Genomic DNA, 13,750 nt, shown 5'->3' with positions numbered 1-13,750 from the left:
AGGGAATATCATAACTCTGCTGACATGAGTAACTGCAGAATTGCCATTATTTCCAGCAGAGTTGCAGTGCAGTCCCCACAAATAACTGTACAATTGACTTAGATAAACTCTGCTGTTGTTCTTCAAACATTTTCTAGATAACATTGTTGTGAGGTATTTCATAGGTATGCATTAACAAAATTAGATATTCAGAGTTAGACTAAAATCAGAAACTTCATTCACATTACCAAATCAGACCTTGCTACTTCATTCACGTGAGATAAAGCCCAGGTAATTCCCGCCACATTTTTTGCCTACAGAATGATGTAGCCAGCGAAACAGCACTGGACAGACACAGCTTCAGCTTTCTTATAGACTGTGCAAAAATGGTAACCCAAGAGACATCCAGAGCAGCAGTTCTGCTGGAAAAGTGATCTAGGAGATACCCCAAGCTAGAAAAAATCTGTATGGATTAGGGATGCAAATGTCTAGAGGAAAACAGAGCTGATAAAAGCCACTTTTAGCATTTGTATGATTTGTTCCAGCTTAGAACAGCACTGCAAGAGATTTTTAAATTTTTTTTTGAAGTTGCATATTTGGAATGGACATTTTGTCCTTCCAACTGGAAGAAAAGCAGAGAACAGGAGGAGGAGAAGGGACAGCACAGATTAAAACACCAGCTTGGGCTGGCAGTGAAATATCACACTCAAATGCCTGAATAACCCACAGTGAAGCAAAAATTAGACAAATGAACAATAAAACTGATTGTTCCATCTTGTCCTCAGTGGTTGGGAAAATAATGAAAATCTCATGAAAGATATATGGTAAAGTTAGTTTAAAATGAATTTAATGGAAGTAAAAGAGGATGAGTACTCATTCTAGGCTACTGATTTTTATTTTCTGTATTTTAGTCCTCATAACCAAGTTCTGTCTCATTAGCCATTAGAAGTTTAATATAGGGTTACACATTCAGTCAAAATCTAAGCAGCTTTTAAGACTTTGAAGGAGCAAAATGCTGCATTTTGAAAGATTAGCAAGGGCGTCCTTGGCTGGGTCCTTGCATATTAAAAAGTAAAGTTCAAACCTGGGTTTTTCTTGTGGGATGGGGGGATGGGGAATAATTCAAACCATCATGCCTTTTTTTCTTTCCTCCCTTGCATTGAACTTGGCATAATATGAAATTATACCGAACTTGCAACAAAAGGAACAAAGGTTTACAAGGAATTATCTAGAAAATGAGTGACTCTTGTGAAGATGAAACATGCTCCAAAATTAGCTGAGGGTTTGTTTTTGTTTTGGTTTTTTTTTTTTTATTCTATATTCTTTGTCTTTCATCTGCTTGCAGATTTTAGGAAGAATTAACTAATTTTTCCCACTTTGTCTCCTCAATATTTTTCCATGGTATAAACAATACATCACAATAACAATATTTGGAAGAAGTGGCTTCTGTCTTGGTGCCAGAGGTGTTGGAGGCAGACACAGTGTGGATGAGGGTTGTGCACCATGGTAAAACCCTCACATTAAACAGCGAGGACCATGAACAAACAAATCCATCCTTACCTAGGTGTGCTGGAGGAACATCCACAGAAGGATGCTTAGGGATGAGTGACCTTTTAAATGGGCAAAAATAAGCAGAAGTCCTTTATAAAGCAGGAGGCTACAAACCACAGCCCCAGGCTGCCCACACTGCTCTGCCAGTGACTCAGCACTGAAACTGAGCCTCTCCTGGCCCTGGGCAGAGAGCACAGCTCCTCTGACTCATCCCCAGCACAATGGCAAGGCTGCCAAAATGCCAGCAGGGTCTGGTGACAGAGGTGCCACACACCAGTGCTTGGCTGAGACCCTCGCTGTAGGAGAGGGCAGCAGCTTTGGGAGCCACGCCTGGCCAGGGCTGGACACAGACCTGGAGTGAGAACATTGCCATCTCTGCAGGTGCAGGTGGGGCTGCCACAATGGCCAGCCAGGGGCTAATCAGCTAATAGCAATAAGCTAATAATTAATAGAAAATGGCTAATTAGCCAATAAGTAATTTAGAACACTGAAGCTGCTGTCAGCTCCCCGGCTGCAGTGAGAGTATGGACCCAGATCTCTGTAGTTTGACAGCAATGTCCTTGATCTTTTTAGCTGTGTAAATAAGTTCATAAATAAACTACACACACGTGCTTTCCTTCGGAAACGAATGGGAATTTTCCATACACAGAGAAGGAGCAGCCCTCTCCTCAAGGTTTCTTCCCATGCATGTCCCCAGGACTCCAGTCTAACACAGGATCCTGCTGCAGCCTCTGCTGGCATCTCTGAATCTCTGCTGCCATAAAGCAGCTGCTGGTGCTAAGTGACTTTCTGCACCAGTGGTCCTCTCATGAGCAACACTGATTTTTCTTTCCTCAGCAACTGAAGATGCAGGGTGTGACTTCAGCCAATTGATTTTGATGGGGATCACATCTGCTGAGTGCCTCAGCCCCGGAATGAACAATGGCACCAACAGCAAGGACAACACATCCCAGGCTGGCACAGGCAGCAGGAACAGCCCATCACCTGCAGGAAATGACTGTGCTACAGTAAATCCATCCACACCCCGGAGTGAAACCATCCTGCTCCCAACCTCTCCCAAGTCAAAGAAGCGACTCATTTCTCGATGAAACTCAGCTTTATTTTCCCATGGGCTGCATGGTAACTTTGGCACCCCTGACCAAAATTAAGAAATGCTATCTTGGCAAAGTGAGTGCTGTTAGATGTAAATTCCCCTGGTGCCTGCTCACTGCTCTGAACTCTTATTCTGATGCATCAGTATTTATAAACCACAAGCTGCTTTTGCTGGGTGCTTTTGCTTTTTCCATTGTGACTTGACCTCTCAGGCCTCATTTCCACAGAAAACAGCCCCACCATCACATCCCATCCAGTGAAGGTGGCCTCTGTCCTGTGACAGTTTTGCTGGGCTGTGAAGGGGTTGCCTGGGCACAGTCACATCCCAGCTGATCAAAAGATGGGGAGAACTTGACCATGAGCCCCTTACTGCTCTGTGTTTGGTTTGTGGATACTTCTAACTCTACAAACACAGTGCTGCAACCAGGAGGCTCTCAAACATCACAAGCAGGGCAGCCCGTTGTGTGTTCTCTTCTCCATCCCCTACCAGCACTGTCTGTTTTCTTCTCTGGTGCAGGAGGAGCAAATATATTATTCACCACAGCAAATGCCAGACAGACAAACACAGGCACTCCTCAGGCCCTGGTGAGCAGGGCACATCTCTCCCCTGAGAATAATCTCCCTGTGATCAACACATAACACTGAAAGACAAATGAGAATGAAAAGGCCTCTCAAATTTAATAGCCTCCATGAATTACACTGCCTTTCGTCTACATGGACTGTCACTCTTTCCATTAAAGAGTTACTGTCATCAGTAATCCATTTTAAGATTTATAGATGTGGAGATTTATAGACTTGCTGTTCTTATCTTCCTTTTCTACCCCATGCATCTCCAAGGGCCCCCAACATGTGGGATTCTGTCCAAAGCCTCTCTCCTGCATCTGCAAATACAAACCTGTGATGGGATGGAGGGCTTTTCAATTGGATGCCAACTAATAATGCTGATAAGGACAGCAAGGATGATAACTATGAGGGGGAGAGAGAGGAGCAATGACAAGGACAGGAAAGGATAAAAGATGAGCAGGAGAAATAAGAAGGGGAATAATCCAGATTTTTTATATATATTTTTCCCAATTCTCACTCTATAATTCTATAATTTCAAGAGAAAAAGAGAGAGAGAGAGGGAGAAAGAGAAAGAGAAAGAAAGAAATTAGGTTATTTTGACTCCGGTCATTTTTTTACTTAAGAGGAAAAAAAAAGGCTTGCATCCTTGAAGTAAATGTATTCAGGTCCCATTTTTGCATCCAGGAAGGCCATTTTACAATGCTCACAATAAAGAAGATGCTCAGGTGGGAGTATGCTGACATTACAAAGTCTGTTCAAACAGCTAGAGGAATTTTAGTACAAATGAGCCTCAAGCTACCTGCTTTGCATATTTTTATCTGATTCTAGTGCAGTGGCACAGTTTGTTCTGATAGTAGTTGAATACCCATATGTGGGTTAATACCTCCAACACAAAAGCATTTGAGTGTGCTCATGCTGCTTGAAACCAGTCTGTTTGCATGTGCAACTCCATCCTGGGTAAAATTGCAAATACTTACGTGACTTAGAAATCAAAGTACTATTCAAAAGCTTCTCACTCATTCTGGATCTGGTTTTGGGACACGTGTGAGAAACAGTTCTAGTTATCCTCACTCCATTATTCTTCACATATTATTCTCACAGTAGGTAGTGTTTGAAGCAACACTGAAGAAGAAGCATTAGACTAAATTCCTTAGGTAATCTTAAAAATTCCTATTCTTTGTATTTCTTCATGTATTTGTACCAGCTTGTATGTAAGAAGAACTAGGACAAATCTTTTCAGAGTTTTGCTGCTGTGTGGAAGAAAGCTGTAATATTTGGTGAGCTACCAAAGAAAATGCTCTGGTGCAAATGGCTACAGTGTAAATCACTGGAAGTCTGCAGGGAACACTATCCATGTACATCAAAAATAAGGCTCTCTTCCCAAATGCAAATTTACTTAAAGAGCAGTGAACTGTGGGGACTGAATGTGTAAAATATTCTAATTAGCTTCCTCTTAATCATAGCCATTACCACAGGCTATCATCATATTGGAAGCTGTGTCTGTGCTGATCCTTTACACCATGTACATGTGACAGCTGCCAAAGTAATTATCAGCACAAATTTCACTTTCTGTTTGTATTTTCCAGCTCCAGACAGAGAGAAACTAGTGGTGGATTAATTTTGCTATGCTCTTGGGGATAGGCTGTGCTAGGATTCATTTCACATTGATCCTTCTCAAGCTCTTCAGCAGACAGAGCTATAACCCATGAAGTCAAGATCTGCCTTCCTGTGCTCCAAAGTGTTACACAGGAAGGAAGCCACGAAGCCAAAGCTGTTAAGAGTCTCCTCTTTGAACAAAAAGTTGCCTTAATAAATGCTCTGGGCTCATTGCCTTTAACAGTGTTTTCCAGTGTTGCCCTTAAACACTACCTGCTGTCAGAGTAAAAGGTAGAATAATGGGAGTGAGGGTAAGTTGATCTGTGTCACACACACATCCCAAAACCAGACACAAAATGAGTTAGAAGTTTTTGAATATTAGTTTGTCTCCCAACAGCATTATACTATTGCAAAACAGCTCCTCTACTGGGTCTTCTTTGTACACCACCTCTTGCATGGCACACCAGCTATTTGAGAAATAAAATTCAAAAGGGCAGAGGGGTAAATGCTGGGATTTTAGTGTGCTTAAACTGCTCTTGACCCATCTTTTAGGTGACACCAAACAGGGGTCAACAACATTGTGGATACCTTGAAAAGAAGTAGCATGCCCAGCTGCAGGCAAATTCTTCCTCTCTGGGAAGTGCTTAACTGTATTTTAAACACCAAAGGGATGTTTGTGCTGTTCCATGGGCTAAGAAAATAGGAAAATAGTGTAGAGCTTGGTCACCTTTCCAACTGTCCTCCTGCATCAGGAGGCTGTCCATGGTGGCCACCTCCTCCTCCTCCTCCTCTGCCTGAAGGCAGCAGTTTGAAAGTGCAAAACCTGGCACTTGGGCACCTTCCCAAACCCATGGAAATGCTCATTTAGCAAATGGCCTCACTCCTTCCCCACCTCCCTTGATTCAAATGCCCTAAATCTCCAGGCAGGGCCAGTTGTGCTGGAAACCAGGAGGTGAGGGAGGACCATAGAAGGCAGCAGCCTCCGTGCCCTTATGAGAGCTTGCAGAAGAACACGTGGGACCAGCTATGAAATACACCCACAAGCTAAGCAGAAGACTGAAAATGCCATTTTGCAGCCTCCTGGCAGCAGTCATCATGTTAACAGGGAGCAGCACAGCATCAGATGGGGGCAGAGCCCAAACCTCTTTTTTTACACACACATCCCACCTACTTTAGGTAGTGACTTAGAGATCAGAAAAAGGACTTCACAGTTTTAAACAACTTATTTCATGTTTAGACCATCATGTTAATAATCTGTGAATTACAACAATAATCAAGAGGGGTAGAAGCTTGCTTGCAATTAGCCCCTTGTTCTGTCACACTCTACAGCATCTCAGGCCCATGGCTTGTAATTTTAGACAAATGCTTGCTTTAAAATCCAATTTATAGTTTGTTAAAAAAAATCCACAAATACTTGTGTTCCCATGGCTCTGTATAAAAAGTTTCCAAATGGCAGGAGGTGAGTGTGTGGCAGTCCCCAGCGAAGAGCTGCTCCCTTCCCTCCTCCACACCCATTCACCTTTTCTGCTCCTCTTCCCTCTCCTCCATGATGCCCAGACAACTGCAGCCCTCTCCCCACTGTCCTCAGGGAGAAACAATTCATTTCTGGGTGCCACAATAAGCAAGAGAGCTGCTGTGCCCCTTATGGCTTCTGTCCATGCACCATAGAGTGTCCTATAAATGCTGAAGGAGGACCCTTATTCCAAAAATTTGTATACCCATCAGGGAAAGAAAAGGCAAAGCCAGAAGATTATACATCCAGGCTGGATTTGAAGTATTCAAGTGGTGAGAAAATAGCCTGGCTGGTCCTGCTGCTGCTCTCCACCCCTTATGCAAAACCAGATTTAAGCCCATTGCACTATAATCCCCTCCTCTTACCTCTTTATTCTTGCTCTTGAATAATCTGCATTGTGCTGGGACTAATCCCAGCCAGAGGCCTGTTGTGCTGGAGATTGTGCTTACAAAGCTAAGACCAATGTCACACAGAGCTTTAAACCTCACTTTAATTTTGGTGCAAATTATTCAAATTATTCAAAACAAAGTTCACAGCACTGTTCAATAGGCTGGGGAATTCCGTCAGGAATTTGTGTTATGTTGAAAAATGGAGATAGACTCTTTTTCTCCCTTTAAATAAAAGTAAAACAAGAACCTCATCACCAAGAACAGCTTCTTCCAACAGTACCCTGTATCGTTTTTAAGCCAGCCAAGAGTCTTTGACTGATAGCCCTGTGTGCATCAAATCTCAGCTGTGCTGTGGTGGAGCCCTGAGCAACAACATCCACAGCAAGACAGCGCCTGTGCCTCCTCAACATCTTTATTAATGATGTACAGCCCAGCCCCTGCTGCTCGCCGGTGCTTACCACCAGATTTATGGCCAACTTCCAGGCCTTTCCCAGTGCTTTTAATTTATGATAAAACAGTGTTCATACGTGAGTGTCCTGTGTCAGGGACAGCACAGGAGGTCTATCAAAGTCCTACCAGTCCGAGCAGGAGAAGTCTCAGGGAAGCAAGTGTGTCCCAGCTAACAAGCTGCAAAGTTGCTTTTTCAGCCTTTGTAAAGTGGAGGTTGCTTTATTTTAGCTTTTGCAGAGCATTTATCAGGGCTGTAAAGGGGCAGTTTGCATCCAGTCAGGAGGGTGGCTGCAAAACTGCTGAAGTCTGAGCTAAGCCCTTTCCCACCAAGTCGTTGCAATCCAGTTCTTAGAGCGTAATCTCTTTTTCTCTTTTTTCAGAATGACTTGATTGTATCTAAACCTCCTCAAATTCCCACCTCAGCTTCAGCTTTCTGTTTAATTTACCTGCTTTTGCTTGCTACATTTTTCACTTTTGCCTGTATTAAAGAGCTGGTAGGTTCCCAAAGTGGTGTTCCCAGGGGACCACGGGCTTTTCCCACACCAGGAATTTCAGAAAGGGTGATGTGATGGTTCAAAGCTTCCTTGGGCACTGTGATCAGAAAATTATCAATAGTTTCCTAGTTCTTGGGAAAGGAGGGGGGTCAGCAGAATGGCTGCCTTGGACTTTGGCCTGTTTTTAGGATCCTGGCTGACAGAGTCCCTTGGGACACAGAGGAGTCCAGGAAGGCTGGATATCCTTCAAGAAAGAAACCCTAAAGAAGCAGAACAGGGCATCTCCATGTGCCAAAAGATGAGCCAGTGGGGAAGACTGGCTTGGCTGAACTACAAGGATGTTGTGAGGTTACAGAGGGAGAAAGTTAGAGGGGCCAAAGCCCAACTGGAGTTTAACCTGGCTATTGCTGTGGAAGGTGCTACAAAATGTTTCTATAAATACATTACAAATGAAAGGAGGGCTAAGGAGAGTGTCCATCCTTTATTGGATGGGAAAAGAAACTTAGTGACAGAGGATGAGGAAAAAGCTGAGGTATTTAACACCTTTGCCTCGGTCTCTAGTAGTGAGACCAGTTTTTTAGCAGGTACCCAGCCCCCTGAAAACAGGGATAAGGAGCAGAATGAAGTCCCCATAATTCAAGGGGAAATGATCAGTGACCTGCTCCACCACTTGGACACTCACACACTGTTGGGTGGAATGGTGAATCTAAACTATTTAATAGGAAATAATCCTTTCCAGTACTTTTTTTAGCCATCCTAATAGAACTTTTTTGCTAGTAATATTTTATTAAATTTGACAAGGTGATAACAAAAGGCTATAGAAATGTGTTCAGCTTTATTATAGCCTACAGTACCTTTCCATAAAGGTTAATATGGACTCACCACTCCTAATAATTAAATGGCAGTACTTCTGCTCAGAATATTCCAACCTTACAGTCCTCCCCTTTCCAGAAAAATCCTTTGGTTTACATTCTGTCCTCTTCCACTCTTCTGTGGTTTTCCCCATAAAAAGACTACATCTGCAGAAATTTAGGGATATTTTCTCTTTCCTTTCAAAGTGCTACTGGATACACTATAGTAAAATACAAAATAAAATCTACTGATCAAGACAATTTGAAAGCTGACAACATATTTTGTTCCCTAACTATATATCCAAATCATCTCCAAAGTATTGTAGTCTTCTCTTGGATGTGATAAGCCATTTAAAATGCATTACACTGGTGACAGACAAGCTGGCATTTGCTACAAGCATTTTTATGATTCAGTAGTTTGCAGAGAGACTAAAAAACTAAGTAGCAGATTTACAGTATAACAAAATAAAAGCAGAGATCTCATCTGCCTGATGAACGACTGAAGCAGCTTTCATCTCCAGATTTGCAGATAGTTTGCCTGAAGGTGGAGAACTTATTGCTTGGGATGTGATAATGGCACCCCCAGGCTACAATCCCATGCTGAGGACTGTACACACGCAGGGGGTAGGGAGATTCCTAACTCTGGGGCAGTTTCCATCTAAGCAAGACATGAAAGTGCAATAAATTTGAAAGAAAAAGGAGACCTAGAGTAAGGAGAAGTGGCAATATGTGTATATGGGCCCCAGCAGCTGTGCCTGGCTGGCTGCTCTGTGCAGCCCTTGGCTCTGTGGTGAAGGTGCCACAGCAGACGTGGGGCCTTGCAGAAAGAAACAAATTCAAGGGCAACTGCAGCTGAAAAGCCATTACATACATAGAATTTGGCATCAACAGGCAGGCAGATAGAGTATTCCTGGCTGCCTTATGCCTTAGCAAACAGATATTAGATAATGCCTCCTTCTTGGCCAAGCAGTGAGTCAGTGGTTGAGATGAAGGAGGAGCTCTCTTGACTTCCATTCTCCACATCTGACCAGAGATCACAACAGATGTCTACACCCACACATTTGAAAAGGTCACAACATCTGCCTGTCCCTTAGCACCAAGGGACATGTTCAGCCCACCTTCCACTAAGGGTTAACCAGGATGTTTTGAGCTAAAATGTCCTAGATGGTGAGAGAGTGACGGAAAATTTAGACCGTCCCAGCATGCTCTTATTCTGCCTCTCCATCACCTCTAATCTTTCATCTCTCTCTGGTAGGGCTTAGAATCATGGACTCAGAGAATTGTTCAGGTTGGAAAAGACCTGTGAGATCATCAAGTCCAACCAGTTACCTCTGTACCCTATGGAAAAGCCCACAGAAATCAGTTCCTTTCCCACCAAGGAAATGGCCATGAGGCACTGCCAGATCATACTAAGCCTTCTGAGGCCAGTGGGAACGCTGGATAAAACCAGCAACTGCATTTTCTATGCACAGACTTTTTGGTGCTTTCCGTATGATTTTTAAACCATGAGTAATGTCGGCTTTCAAAGATTTGTCCTATATTTGAACCTTGCTCACAGTCACCCACTTGCTCAGCTGTAAACATGATTTTAACAAAGCCATTTCAACATCTTAGTTAATTTGATTCTGAGGTCTTTCTCTTTCAGAGTGTGTAATTAAACTAAAAGAAGCTGGAAAAGCCCCTTACAGTAAATAATTTACAACTTCTTCCCTGGGGACATTTTTTAATTATAACTCTACTGGTCAGATCTTACTGAATAGTCTGAGATAGCATTCCCCGCTGAGATCTTGAAATATAATTAACTTATTCCTTTGGTAATGGTGTTTTTCCCTTAGTCTATCTATTTCCTATGCAGGGCAGGCAGATTTGTTTATAAACAAAGTGGAGATTGATAGACACTTTGTCACGAGAATAGCAATAATGGCAATCGCTGCACCAGACGGGGGCACGTCCATTTGAGGAAAGATGATACTGTTTTGAAGCAATTTTTATAAATCCTACCCTGACAATCCAGCATGGAGAGATACAAGAGAGCAACCAGACAGCCCCGATTCCTCTCGGTCTTGGCAGCCTGCCTCGCTCCCCGAGTGCCACTTCATGCATAGCAAACGTAAATAATGCTGACGCGCCCCCCACCCCCCTAACCTTTGTGCTTCAGGAACACTGCTATATACTATCAAACTGACAGTGATTTCATGTTCTGTGGCAAAAAGAAAAACCCTGAGCGACAGCAGCAAGGCTGGGGATGTCAAATGAAAACTGTCACATTTATTTAGCTCCGTGATTCTCAAGACAATATACATAAATATCGTTTTACTATCCCCACCAGCTAAATGTTAAGAGCTATTTGCATCAGCCAGGGTCCTGCAGCTCCCCCAGCCTGGCTGATGAGCCTGTAATGATCAACTCCTGACTCAGGAGAGGCTGGCAAGGAACAAAGCACCAGTTCCTCTTGTTCCCAATGATACAGTACATTAAATAGTCTCCTCATCCTTTCCCACTGCAGCTGTAGCCAAAAGGGCAGTTTGGAGTGAAAGTGGGAGAGAATGGCTGCACGAGGTACTGAAAAGTGATCTGAGACATAAGAAGTTTGAGGACACTCATTGCCTCAAGTCCTGAAAACCTTCAAAGCTTGCTTGCTTTTTCTACACCAATTAGTTCCAGCAACTCCAGTGAGCCCACAAGGACAAAGCTTGGTGCCTATCTGTGGCTGTGCTGGATGAGAGCCTGTATTTTGCATCCAAAATCTTTCATTTCCCCCCCTCCTATTTTGAACTCTCACACAACAAAACCAAGTCCTTGTCTCTCAGCCCTTTGTTTCTGTACAGCTGCTAGTGCTGGCTCTGAAGTCTCTTCCACATATGCTGGCCTTTCTGTACACAGTTGTTCACCTGGTATCATCTGTAGTGAAATACCTACAAGCCCAGCAGCCCTTATTCTAGTGAATAAATCAAAGTTCAGACAGCAAGATCAAAAGCTAAGCCAAAGGCCAGCACAGTGTTGGACCTAATATATGTATTTAAAACATGTATCAGATGCCGGTTCCAGGTTTCTGCTGTGACAAGCACTGGGTTCAGCGTGGCTTTGTTGATGTTGGTGGCAGGCTGTGCCATATGGCACACTGCTGAGCCTGATGTGGGAGGTGAACTCTTGCAGATTTGCAGACAAACCCAGAAACAGGCCTGCCACACATAAAGCCTGCCCCATTGTTTTGTTTTGTTGCTCTCCATATGCTAATGGAAGTTCAGAAATGAAGAAGGGATTAAAATACTGACACGATAGAGATTGTAAAAAAAAAAAAAAGTCTGGTTTTCTCATCACTTTTCTTCCCCAAAGGTCTGGAATGGTAGGAGTCTGTCTCCCTCGTGTGAGGCAGCACAGCTGGCAGAACTCAGAGCTGAGGGGACCTGGGGGACATTCCAAGGACTGCACCAGCACCAATGCTGCCACCTCAATTTCTGCTTGCACCACCCTTTGTGCACCCACGGACACACCTTTCGTTTGCAGGGTGACACAGTGTGATAAGGAAGGGATGGAAGGCCAGCTCTGATCACCACTGTTTCACAAGCAGCCCAGATGGCAAAGTGCCAGCAGCTGCCCTGCCCAGGCTGCAGCTTTCCTGCACACACGGGTGGGATGCCCAGCAGCCCAAGGCCAGAGGGAATTTCAGCCTGGCCAGATGGACCTCGGTTAACACAGGATGGAGAAGAACCAGGGAGCACAGGCCAGAGAGACCTCAGCTGCTAAGCTGATGGTCACCCCAGAGCCAAAGGGTTTAAATAGTCCCACTATTAGCAGAAGGGAAACAGCACTGAATACAAGCACTCTGAGAAGAAAAGGTTCACAGGTACTGCAGGCATGGTTTTGTTCACAAAACCAGGTGTTGTTGAGGAAGCCTTAAGGTCATTCCACTCTGGAGCTGGTCCTTAAGAATTTATGGATTTTTTAAAATGATGAAACAGAGTAGTTTGGTGAAAATAAATGCACTGATTTATTGACTGGGGGAAGAATTAAATATGCATAGAAAAGGTGAAGTTGTATTAAAGACAGAACACAAAATTCTGACAGTTTGATTGATCCTGATTGGAAATACTGTGTTCTTATACTACAAGTACAGTGTGCAGAGGAAACTCACTATCTTCTTCTGGATTTCCATGATTGTCTGGAGAAGCAGAGAACAGCCAACCTTCCACCCAAAAATTTATTCCATCCATAAAACCTGCTCTCTGCAATTCTCAGCATCTCTTATTTTTTAACAAAGCACCACACAGTATTTTGGGACATTATTAATAGCTGATGTACAAAATTAGAGAACTTTGAATAGAGAATTTTGAATATTATTTTACCAAAAAAGAGCTGTCTCCAGATAGAGAACTCCTTGACCACATTTTAGACTACATTACACTCTTGTATTCAGATAAAGGAAAGAACATATCAAACTTATGGACATCAATCCTTTTTTATTAACAGGTACTCCCTTTATTTTAAGACAATTGCAAGGAATTACTGCATACACTAAATTTAATTAAGGCTTTTTTCCCATCACCATTTTTGTCCAGCTTCCTCTAAGACATCTCCATCAATTTCTTGTTTTGCTCATGGATGAACACAATATTTAAATTTAAATCACACTAAGAATTTTTACCATTACAAGTATCTAATTCCAGAATGGATCAAAAACTGTCATTACTAGAGAGTTCACTTTTAAACCAGAGTAATAAAACCGTTTAGTATCAAGAAGCCTGTACCTCAAAAATATTATGAGATGAAATGGTCCTTATTGTAATAAACATTCATTCTTGTGTGCATTGATTCTAGAATATGAATTCACACCAGACATTTGCTAATTAGAAACAAATCAAGACAATCCTCACTTCTATTACCACAGTTATACTGTTTTTTGAGGTTTTTGTCCCAAAACACAAAAAGTGTCTTTTATTGGTCCCAAAGTCACATATGACAATTAGGAAAAAACCATGATTGACGGATATGACATCTTTGGTTGCTTGCTCCGGAGGTGGGTTGGTATCAAAATACTTTCAGCAGTTTTCATAAAGGATTTCATCTACTGGAACATCATTTTCTGTCACAGGCACTGATTCACAAATCTGTTCTCTAAAAGCCAAAGCAATCGTGTAAGGCTTTCCACGGGGATGTTTCATACATCTTTCAAGATAGGTATCATAATATCCTTTCCCTCTTCCCAATCTGTTGCCTTTTTTGTCAAACCCAAGGCCTGGCATGAAGATAAGGTCAAGACCTCCTGCAGAA

The 13,750-nt window shown here is 42.8% G+C and overlaps 1 protein-coding gene across 3 annotated transcripts in view; it reads right to left on the bottom strand.

The window, feature by feature from the left end:
- Window positions 1-13,750, bottom strand: part of MTHFS (methenyltetrahydrofolate synthetase) — a 76,953-nt gene that overhangs the window by 40,791 nt on the left and 22,412 nt on the right. For 2 of the 3 annotated variants that reach the window (XM_088172600.1, XM_014886329.2), the window contains one exon: window positions 12,447-13,742. The exons of the other annotated variant lie outside the window; for it this stretch is intronic. In XM_088172600.1, the coding sequence (XP_088028726.1) occupies window positions 13,638-13,742 (105 nt within the window). In that variant the 3' untranslated portion in view covers window positions 12,447-13,637. Of the gene's footprint in view, window positions 1-12,446; window positions 13,743-13,750 lie in introns of those variants that run through there. 3 annotated transcript variants of the gene reach the window in all.

This window comes from Sturnus vulgaris, chromosome 13 (genome assembly GCF_052056855.1).
Source record: "Sturnus vulgaris isolate bStuVul1 chromosome 13, bStuVul1.hap1, whole genome shotgun sequence".
Classification (NCBI taxonomy): Eukaryota; Metazoa; Chordata; class Aves; order Passeriformes; family Sturnidae; genus Sturnus; species Sturnus vulgaris.
Note: the sequence above shows the minus strand (reverse complement) of the source record. Positions and strands in the feature narration are given on the sequence as shown.